Raw genomic sequence first — 11,656 nt, 5'->3', positions numbered from 1 at the left:
ATTTGATTAAGTCCCTCGGAGAAAGGACAGTCAAGATGTCAAGATTTAGTAACTGTCCACTGCTCCGTGTCCTTTACTCTTTACATCTGTTTTGTAAGACCACCCCTTTGTGTTGCTGTTCCTGACTTGAATCCTATAAAAGACAGATTTATATAAACAGTACAGACAGCAGTGGGTGGTAAACCCAATGAGAATTTGTTGCAGCCTAAAGATGATGCAGGTCTTCGTTTTCATACCAACCTCTGATCTTGTAATGTAGCACATCATGTGATAACAAAACACCAAATTGTTCTCAAACTGGATCCTATTAGGTTTGAGGATGTTATTAGATCTCTTTTTCATGAATCATAATCTTATTCATGAGAGTTCAAAGATCATTTAAGAAAAGCGGAATTTATATAATCTGTTTTCAATTAATTTGTATTCTATCATATTAGGGAATCTGATTAAGGATCAGACTGTGTTTTGTTTTGTTTTGTTTTGTTTTGTTTTGTTTTGTTTTGTTTTGTTGGAACATGGTTGGTTGTAAAAAGAAGAAGAAAATTTCATACAAGTGCTTCCTAGTGCAGATCCTTGATCCACTGGTGTGACATCTTTAACCCTCATCCAACCCGTCCATACTTCTATTATACTTCTCTAGAATTTCTGGTGAAAACAGCGCAGGCCTTCGGGATTAAACTGGAAGTGCGCCATGAGGCCAAAAGTCACATCCCAGTCTATGAAAATACTGCCATCCTCTGGTGAGGTCTGACTTGGTGAACTGTTCAAAATCCCTCATGATAAAATTAAACAAAATTTGTAGAGTCTGTAAAATTCGTAGAGGAAAAAAATACACAGGTAGGAGGATTTGACTTCTCAAACTCGTCGAGTGGTGGCGCGTAAACGACATTGCCCAAAGATCTGAAATTGGCTCACATTTGTGTTGCCATCTTTGAATACACAATCGCCATTTGTTTGATTGCATCTAGATCCCGGAGAGTGGAGCATTTGTACACCACGACTCCAACTGGAAGCTTCTCTGGGCTGCGCCAGAAAACCCCCGTACAGCTCCCTCGCCAGGTCTCCCCGGGATCCGTGTTTTGCATCGCTCCTCAATTTGCATTTCTTCCTCAGATTTTCCGTGCGACGGGTTCAGCCGCTCGAAACCAGCGGGCGCTCCACGGCTCTATTGTACGTGCGCCTCCATTTCCAAGCAATACGCACAGAGAAAAAAAAAACCTCTGGAAATTTTGAATAATGTTGCCGAAGCTCCACGAGCGAGGAAATTGAGGACGTTTTTGATTTAGTGTTATTTCTGTTGCGTACCTACGAAGACAGACACGTGTCTTCGGGGTAAACAGAAAGGGCTAGATCGTGTCAGCAGATTGCATTGTTTTTTTCCTCCCCCCTTTTGTTTGTTGTAGACGACCGAGTTCAAGCTTGGCGACGAGCTATACATTTCAGTTTGTGCGCCTTGGTGATAAAGACGCATTTGGAGATGTCGGAAGTGCTGCCTTTCAACGAAGAAAAAATGAGTCATTATGGAAATGAGGGCGACGAGGGACACCTTTCCTTCACCTGTCGTCTTCAAGACACCAACAACTTCTTCAGTGGCTCACAGAATAAACGTCCGCCGAAACTCGGACAAATAGGCAGGAGCAAACGGGGTAATTATATAATTAAGGCGTTTTCGTTTGTATGGTCATGTGTTGAATGCGCACATAGGTTACTGGTGGACCATAATTAAGGATGTCACCGTGTGAAGCCAGATAGGCAACACTGTAGGCTTGAGACATGGTCTTCAATAGAGTGTAAGATCAGAGGAATAGCGTATTGTTTGCATGCGTGTGGGATGTATGGGTTTTTAAATATTCTATTCGCATTGCAACACAAGTTGGATGCGCAGTGCGTGCTGTTCAATGCCTTCTGAATCCCGCTCAGAGTTGTGTTGAATGCCCCCTCCCCAATGAATGTTTGGTATAATTGAGATTTAAACGCTGTGTAATTGTGATTTTTGTGCTTGCATGATAAATTCTGGCTGTTAGTGTGTTTTTGCTTTTGTGTCTCCTGCATTCCTGATGAAACCCATGGAGATGGTCTTTGAATACTGAGGCTGTCTTGTGTTGGCACATACATGCACAGACGGCACACAGTTGCACGTACAGTAGTGCAAAGACTCAACATGGATAGACATGGCAAAGATGCAGACTTGTAAGAAATGCATCTGTTGGTGCACAGCAAGAAGATGTTCAGAAATTCAGACATGCACGCTCACAAATATGCATCACACACAGACACACACACACACAATCATTCCTATGGTTATCTCTCTGTTTTTGCACGCTCTTACTCTTTCATGCATGCACACACCACTTCTGCTCATGCAAGCGCAGTCCTAATGGTCCTGGGCTTCAGTGCCCTCCTGTCAGTCAGTGGTGAATTTTCAAGACGCCACACCAAGATGAGCCCCCCTCATTAACTCTCTCCCCTGTCATCCACAGTTGTGATCGAGGATGAGAATGGCGACGACGAAGCACTGAAAAATGGAACAGAGAAGACCCCAGCAGAGGCTTAGAGCGCTCGGCTCAGCAACCCCCAAAAGACACTCTTGAAATTTTTTATGGCGATATTTACTAGTTTTAATCCAAAGACACTGTATATAAGCACTTTCTCTCATGTGGCAGCAAGCAGCACTTCCACACCCTCCTCTCCCTGTCAGTCATGGCCATCCGGGTGACACACACTGGCAGGGGCGGGAGATGGCAGCGAAGGAGACCCCCAGGTGGACCCCCCCCCCCCCCCCCCCAACACACACACACACACACACAAACACACACTAACACAAACAAATGCCCTCGATTACAGGGTTTCGCCATAAATCTAAAAGCGGAGAAGACAACAAGAGGGGGGGAACGAGGTGGAGGAAGGAGGCGACGCTGTCGGAATGCAGAAATCAGGGACTGGATACAGAAATAAATCTAATATAAAAACTAAAGCACACACTTCTCCTATATCTTATTAATCAAACCTATGATACCATTATTTCTTCATTTTGATCAAGGGCAAATGAATAACAGAGTTTGTAAATATGGAAAGGGTAGCCCATATTTTCTTGCACAAAGTGGGAATCGGTAAACTGGTTTGTTCTCTGTGTTGAAGACTTTATTTATTGATCCTTTGGAATATGTCTTTTGCAGTGACTTAAGGCCCGAGGGAGTGTTTTTTGTATGTCAAGAGAACTTTGAGCGAATGAGAGTGATGTTTTTTTTCACTTAACAAATTCTCGATGTTGCCTGAGTGTTTTTTGTTACCATATTTTGCAGCTAATGAGTCATTTATATACAGTGTACCTCCCACCTGTTTGTAAGCTTCCCAGGCTTTCACCTGGATTGGTTGATACTGTAACTTGACTGTACACACCCTATTGATAAACTATTTATATTGCATTGTGCATTATCGTGTGTGCCAACTCTCATGAGGGATATACTGTACTGGATAACTTGTTCTTTTTTGTGCTTTATACATTTACTCATACAGTTCAGTTGTTTTGTTGGGTTGCCATTTTTTAGGGCTCTTTCTTAAAACACTGAAGTACCAACTCATGCATGGCAAATATGAAATCATGCATGCACGGCAGAAGTTCTGAAACTCTTGTGTATTCTTGAAGCACCTCGTATACAGCTTTGAATGACAAACCTCGAGAAACAGTCTTAATTCTGCGTTGTACTGTACGATTCTCACTGATTTGTACAGTGGCCTAATATCTTGTAATAAAGATTATGACGAAGTACTATTTACTGTTTAGTGTTGATTGTGATTTACAATAAGGAAAGATGTACTCAGTGTTGCTTTTTGTTTTTTGAACTGTTTTAAAACTGTAGCAAAAACACAAAAATATAGTTTTGTATCAGAAAGATAAAAGACAATAGCAAATAGCTTGGCTGACTTTTGGATATGTTCCTTGTACAGTTTCCCCTGTTGTTATTGGATTGCCTATCTGGCTGCCACTGAAGGTCAAGTCAGCATTTTCCACTGTGAGAAAGTAGCATCCCATTCCTTGGAAAGCTCTGACATGTAAGGACACGGAAATGGAAAGAAAGATGAGCAAATAATCTCGTCAAGAATTTAAAATCAGTAACTTTGTCGTGATTTGTTTAAAGAAGAGTTGAGGCGCTCGGCTCAGACTACTGCGCAACACACCACACGATCTCATGAAGTGCTACAGTATTGAAAATGATTCTGTGGGGAAAATGTACACCACTGCTTCCCAATGCAATAAATGTTTGTTTGCTTCTAAAATCTCAGCTCCTCTCTTTAATCAAGTCCTCCCTTTAACTCCATTGCCAGAGATGTAAATGGTGCAGGGGCACCGAGGCATGAGGAACACTGATGAGACGTGACATTTCCAACTCTGCTGTGGTGACTAAATGATTCATGTTATGTGACGAGCCTCTGTCAGTGTACAGCATTTTAAACCCCACACCATCAGGATGTGCACTGGGAGCACATATGTGCACAAACACATAGGCACACACGTGTCTGTTTCAGCTCCAACTGCAGGCGAGACTAACATATTGCTAGTCTCTCCCTCCCCAGTCTTGACAGACATGAAAGGGGCTGCCTGGGCCGGGTACCATGGTAACAGATGCACCTTGCACTCGATGGGTGCTGCGGTGGGTTTTCGGTGCAGAATAGTCTTCCCCGAGCCTCGGCTTGATACCATCGCTATCTTTAATGGAATGTTCTCCATTCTCTTATCTCTGCCCTCTTCTCTCAAGACCCCCTATTCACTCAGTGGCATGACCGCATTATCCTGCCAAAATAGTCCCCTCTTCCAAGACGGCAGTCAACCATGACGATGGCGCCTACTGCAGTAACAGCCTATCCCCTCGCACAGGATGAGAGGATGTTACATTTAGGGACTAATGCTTTATGATTGTCTGTGTGGTGGATCCTTTCATCCAAAAAGTTGCAGTGAAAGCTCTGATACCATTGAACCAAGCTTGGCTATGATCAGTTTTAACACAAGGTCGTACGTACTATATACAGTCAAACCTGTAGGACTTTACCAGCAACATGCAGCTGAAAATCACACGAGTTGAAGAGTAAAAACAGAACCACATTACAAATATCAATTTGGTGAAGCTCTTAATGTCCAGGTTTTACTGAGACTGTCAGGCATCCTTTTTTTAGGCTGTTTCCTGCCTTCGAACACTGCTCATTAAGTGTCTTTCGAAGGTGCCACGTTCTTTGCTGTGCCTGTTTTCCGGTATTTGACATTACATCCTCATGATTTCTGAAACTTTTCTCCTTCCCACATTACATAATTTTGCAGTGATTGCAACAGACACAGCAGCAATCCAGGCGGTGAGTAGCTATAAATCACAACTCTAAATGCTGCTACACATGTGACTCATAGTAAGTAAAATAGTGACTGCCAGCATGTGTTTGCTTTAGCAGAGGTTTGAAATGAAGTGTGGATTTTCTTGGTAGCATAAGGCGACCGACGGCATGACAAAGAGGCCAAAGAGTCACCATCTGAATTGCTGAACTGCAGGTGCATCAGTTGCAAACACTGCAAAATTACTCTGCATACTAATAATCATGACAAGTGCCGAGCGCAGAAAAAGTGCATTAGCAAAGAGGAACAGGTGTCACGTTGACACTGACAGACACTAATTGGGATAATTTCTTCACAAGCAACCTAAAAAATGGCCACTATGTTAAATCAACACCTCTGACTCTGACAAATGTCAAAGGTTATGAGTTTCACCAAAGTGCAGACTTGATGTGAAAACATCAAGCTTTTCATCGGACAGTCTGAATGATTTTACTGATTTATCAGTTTGTTCGTAGTAATCTCCCATTCAGTTTTTGTTTTGTTTCAACAAAAACAGATAAATAGAAATTATGCATTTTAATTACTGAAGAACTGATATACTGAACAATATATCACTGTAAAGACATATAGGAAGATCTTTAAATATTTATTGAACTGCAACATTTAGATAACAAATAAGTATCCACTACAGTGATGATGATAATGGTGGTGGTGGAGTTGGTAATTGGCTTCTGTGGAAAGGTTGTGAAAATGCTGTAGAAAAAATCTTTAATATCAAAACAAAATCCTGTCACTTTACAGCTTTAAGCTGAAAAGAAAAGGTTCTGTATTAGTGACAGCCTGTGAAACATTTTCTTACAGTGACAAACAGTAGTTCTGTTTGTGGTTTCTTCTTCAAAACCTCATTGGGAAGTTACAATAGATGTAGAAATATCAGATGTAGAGGGAAATGAAACGGTAAAACATGCAGCAGCTGTGATTGTGACCACCAGTATTTGAGTATTTGATGGAAGGTTTTAGAAATAAGAATAAGCAGTAAAGTCACTCCTTAAATGATGCACATTATCAAAAACATACACAGGAGTTAGTGACTTCCATGCAATTTCCTGATCAACAGTGCTGGGACATTCTTGACATTGTTTACCAGATCTCTTGGGGAGGAGCTCAAACCTGACTCTAAGTTTAACATGATATTGTGTATGGTCACTGTATGCTTCTTTATTTCTGATGGACTAAAACTAAAAATCCTTTAAAATCCCACAACAATGCAACAAAGGAAGCTTCACTCAGCCACAATCTGTGAGTCAAAAAGTTTCCTCTGACACATTCTGCTTGATTTTCATCTATTTAAATTTCTCTCAAACGTTGGTCCCTCACAGATGCATTTGACATACGGCTATGTCAAAAATGAATAAGTAGACATAATGAAGATCTACGTTCTTACTTATCTCCCTCGCAACTGACAGCAGCACTGTGCCTGTTATCACAATACATATCCGGGTATTTATCAGCTAATTAAGATAATATAGCTTATTATATCCAGCTTACATAACACATTTATTTGTTTCAAATGCAGGTTATTAGTTTATCACACACACCCTCAAAGCTACATCCTCAGATTGTAGTCCTAATGCTGTTATCACTGAGATGCAGCAGATGCTGCTCACCTCAGGCTGACCAGATAAGTTCAAATTCAAGCACACACTTGGGCTGGATGGCCATCGCTGCCTGGAAGAGGCTCAAAGTTGTACACTTTACAATGAATGGAGCCTCCATTATTGTCATTAATGTGATGGGAAGCTTTTTATCAACTAACTCGGGCCCTATTTGGATGATATTGTGGCAAATGGGTTTTGTGGTGAGACCTGATGAGATGCTAATCACTAGTGCTGTGAAAGGGGGCTGAAAGAAGTCAAGATCTGGACAGCTGTTAGGTTACATAAGCTTTGACAGGTGTAGAAGAAGAGGAGGAAAGAAAAACAAGAGGAGCAGGATGGAGGTATAAAGGAGAAAAAAACATTCATGTGAGAAAGAGAGGGAAGAGAGCATTCATAGGTCACAGACACCAGGAGGAAAACCGCACCCTCCAAGCTCCTTGTAAGCTGCACACACACACACACACACACACACACACACACACACACACACACACACACACACACACACACACACACACATTAACACACACACACACAAAATAACACACAGTGTACACACACACGCGCACACACACTGGCCTGACTGATTTTCGCAGTTGTCCCCAAGAAAACCCAGTGCTTCTCTCTCCACTGGACTCCACTGAATCTGACCTTTGTGTCGTCGCTGGGAAATACCCGCTGTGACCTCACATGCTGATCCACTCTCTGGGAAAATCACCTCCTCTTTTTCTTGCCGTGAATCAATGGGCTCTATATGACGCAGTCATAGAATATGTGTGGCATGCAAATGGATGAAGCAACATTTGCATTTCATTCCACTGCTTGTGTGCACATGTGCATATGTTGGTGCATTTGTTCAGATCTTTGCTATTTTGGTGTCCGCAAGTGTGTGTGTGTGTGTGTGTGTGTGTGTGTGTGTGTGTGTGTGTGTGTGTGTGTGTGTGTGTGTGTGTGTGTGTGTGTGTATGTGTGTGGTGGCAAAGCTCAATTGGCATTGGGATCAGGTATTCTCTTGCTGATTGAGATCCTGCTGGGAATTCATAAGGACGACTGCTGATAAGAGGGGAAAAGGAAAACGCAGTCCTGGTTGGAAAAAATAAATAAATATCTCTTTAGATACCACACCAGAACATTCTGTATGCTCCTCAGTGGGGTTTTATGTCAAGTTTTTTTGGGCAGAGCTGAATCAGAGCATTTGACCAAAAAACAACCCTGCCTATGATATGATGGTAAAACCCACTTTGGTTGCAGCTAAATCACGAGATGACGTCAATCTTTCAAGTGAGTTCCCTCTCAGATATCAATCCAGCTTTTTACTCATCTCCAAAAACCCTGAATCCCACCCAGATTCTGGCTCTGCGTCCTCGTGTTGCTCTTGTCTGAAAAAGGACTAGGAGTCCAGGTTCGACAGATGGGAGTGTCAGGACAGAGTGATAAAAATGGACAAACAGCCAAAAAAGACAGAGTGATGGAAAGACCATTCTGCATTGACATTAAACGCACTCTCTCTCACTGTTTTTCAAGGAAAGTGAGGAGAGCTGGAGAAGGGAGGGGGGAAGAGGAAGGGTGGCGGGCAGGCAGGCAGATCGGAAGAGAGTAGGAGAGAGGCACGAGAGGTAGATGAGGAGATAAGAGACATGGAGAGCCAGGAGAGAAGGAGGGAAAGAGAGGGATAAACAAAAGTGAGAGTAGAGGAAGAGAGAGGAAGAGAGACAGAGGCTCAATATGATGAAATGAATGCCAGGGAGAAACAGTTCAGACCCACCAGATGGTTACTATAGCAACCACATCCCCAGTCTCTCTCTCTCTCTTTCCCTCTCTCTCTCTCTCTCTCTCTCTCTCTCTCTTTCCCTCTCTCTCTCTCTCTCTCTCTCTCTCTCTCTCTCTCTCTCTCTCTCTCTCTCTCTCACTCTCTGTCTCTCGCTCTCTACCTAGTTGCTTTGTTGCTGCTTTAAGTCTGTGGAGGGAAACCAACGGCTGAGAGAGACAGCTTTTTACATTTTGGTGCAGTGGCTTCGTAAAGCCTCATAACCAACTTTACATACTCGTATTCCTACTTGTGTACATTCAGTTTGATGTTATTCATTGCTTGCTGTCTGTGTATTTGACAGCTGATGCAGTTTTCTATTTGCTCCCATGAAACAGTTCCCTACGAAAGCTTATGTATGTTTCAGTGTAGGGAATGATTAGCCATGCGTTACAGCGCAGTGCACAAGTGCGGGGTCATGAGCAGTTCAAGGAAGAGTCTCTTGTGACCACAATAAATAGCTTATTTTTTTTTTTACCTTTGACTCTGTCTTGCTCACCAACATTCAAGCATCTACTATATGTACAAATGTATAGGGTGTGTAGAGTGAAGTGTGCAGTGCTCTAAACACCGCAGACAGATTGAGATGCTACAAACGTTCTCCTTAAGCTCAACAGCAGCGCAGCACCGTTTCATACACAGAAGGGGCATCAGATGTCTCCATCGAGATCATTTTCGCCCCTGCAACGAACAAAACCCCCATTAAAACACACACACAAGCATATGCACGCTCGCAAATGCTGCCTGGCATCATGCATGCACACCCAGCACACACTCACACACACAGACACCAGCCGGGAAATATCCAAACTGGGATACACCACAAAGGGAAGAACTCGTGGGCCCCCCAGCTAATCTCATGCATGGAGCTAATTTTCAAAACAGAACAAAATGGTGGGCCATGTCTCGGTGGCAGAGTGGGTCTCCGTAGGGCCCCCGGGGCGGGATGGCATGTAACTGTGTACGCGTGCCTCCTGAATAAAAGATGCTGACCTAGATGGAAATCCGCCATTGGTCACTTAATTTGTCCTACATGTGTGATTGGCTCATGCCCAAACATACATTATAGCTGTCCAATCGACAGAGAGCGGAGGTAGTCATGTATGTGAGGAAAATGATGCTAATAATGAAATAAATAGCTTTTATTCACGGGTTTGCATAGAAGTAGATAGAAGCTGAAAAAGATTAAAATAATGCATTTTAAATGAACATTTTTGAGGTGTTTGAAAATACATTTATATTTTGTTAATGTATCACACTTGCATCAATTTACCAGGGAAGCAGTTTGTCCTTGCTCTTCATATCAGTGTCTTTGTAGTGTATATGTTTTTCTCTCCCAGCCACCCTATAAAAAGCCCAGTTTTTTTCACCTCTGGGGCTTTATCCTGCATATATCTTCAAAGACAGAATCATAAAAGAAAACATGAGAAGGATTTTTAGTTGCTCCATCATCAACTAACATTACACAGTTCACTGATGCAGACTGGATTCATGCAATGTGCCAGCTCCGGACCACGTGGGACTAAACATAGTACATATGTCTGCAGGTTTGTGAGCATGAATGAGCCTGACTGAAAGGGTGTTTTGTATCAACACTGTACTGAGCCCTTCTACATTATTGATATGCAATTTGACTGCCCGCCATTAATAAATTATTAAGGAATTGAAAATTGTTGAGCCGGGGCTTGACAGCCTTGAAGCTCTTTGGCCCTGGTAGATGAATGAATGCGGGCGAATGATTGTCAATGACTGTTGAACTCCAAACTGCGCAAGTGAACGAAAAAGTCTGCTTAATCTTTTTTTCGGGTTTTTCAAAGGACTCCAGGCTATTTAGTTCCCACCATGTATTATGTAATGATCCAGCTGTTTACTGAGTGGATCGGATGGGTTTAGTGAGAGCTGGGTCTTTCCTTGGAGAAGGGAGAGAGGCTGGATCCAGATGCTTGTGGTTGCTTGGCCAGCCTGGGGACTGACACCATGTTGGATCCTGGAGGCTCAGCCCGACATACTGATTCTTCCATCTTACCTTTCCCACACTTCAGCGAGGAATCCAACCAAATGAACAAATCTTTGGTATCAGTCACTTGAAACATTATGAGGTTCTTACTGGTGAAATATTGGATATCTGATGGATTATTGGTAAATTTCTACTGAGTAAATATTTATTGCAATGGTCTAATGATTCACGTTGCAATGTGTAACCCTCACATTTGACACTCATAGGCCGAGTTAACACCAATGGGTGCAGAGCAGTTATAACCCATCAAAGAAATAGCGATCAACTTATTCACTAACTATGGTAAAATGAAGAACTCGCTAGTTGAAAAGGATTCTTTTATCTTCTCAGTAGGACATTGTGAACGAACAGTATCTCTGTGATCTGTATCTAACCTTACTTCTTCAGGACTGAAGGTATAAGCAGATGTTGGTTTGAGTCTTTAAAGTTTTCATGTCCTAGTAGTGACATGTTAAAACTATAACCAGGGAACATTTTCTTCCAGAAATTCATGTTAAAATCTTTGTTTATACTCTTTTTCTACTTTTAAAATACTGAGGGTAGAACAGGTGAAGTTGAATGGAATGTACTGGATAGATTTCTTGAATTCCTGAACCTATCCTTCCATTAATCCCTTAACTTCCAATTTTCCCCTTTTATTTTCCTCTTAGCTTTAAGGTTTATTAAGACATCAAATTCCACTCTGTCAGACAGTATCATGTGTTGTATATCATGTTTTTCCAGCTCATCACTGAAGCTATATGTAGTTAACAAGGTGATATATTCACACTACATGGTTTTTCATGACTGCTGGGTTTCAACAAATGGAAAAGTTTTGCAAGTCTTGTGTGCATAATTTTAGACACATTTCCCCA

General features: G+C 42.1%; 1 protein-coding gene across 1 annotated transcript; it reads left to right on the top strand.

Moving 5' to 3' along the window:
* Positions 1 to 987: 987 nt before the first annotated feature.
* Positions 988 to 4,136, top strand: camk2n1 (calcium/calmodulin dependent protein kinase II inhibitor 1). The gene is made up of 2 exons (XM_041034177.1): positions 988 to 1,646; positions 2,481 to 4,136. The coding sequence occupies exons 1-2, from the start codon at positions 1,478 to 1,480 to the stop codon at positions 2,552 to 2,554; spliced, it is 243 nt and encodes an 80-aa protein (XP_040890111.1). The 5' UTR covers positions 988 to 1,477; the 3' UTR covers positions 2,555 to 4,136.
* Positions 4,137 to 11,656: the final 7,520 nt, after the last annotated feature.

This window comes from Toxotes jaculatrix, chromosome 3, assembly GCF_017976425.1.
Source record: "Toxotes jaculatrix isolate fToxJac2 chromosome 3, fToxJac2.pri, whole genome shotgun sequence".
Lineage (NCBI taxonomy): Eukaryota > Metazoa > Chordata > Actinopteri > Toxotidae > Toxotes > Toxotes jaculatrix.
The sequence above is the reverse complement of the archived record's forward strand: the minus strand, read 5'-3'. Positions and strand labels throughout refer to the sequence as shown.

Coding starts and splice junctions, on each gene's coding strand:
- camk2n1 (XM_041034177.1), top strand. CDS start 1,478: ATGTCGGAAGTGCTGCCTTTCAACGAAGAAAAAATGAGTCATTATGGA. Junction 1,647..2,480: donor AATAGGCAGGAGCAAACGGG/GTAATTATATAA, acceptor TGTCATCCACAG/TTGTGATCGAGGATGAGAAT.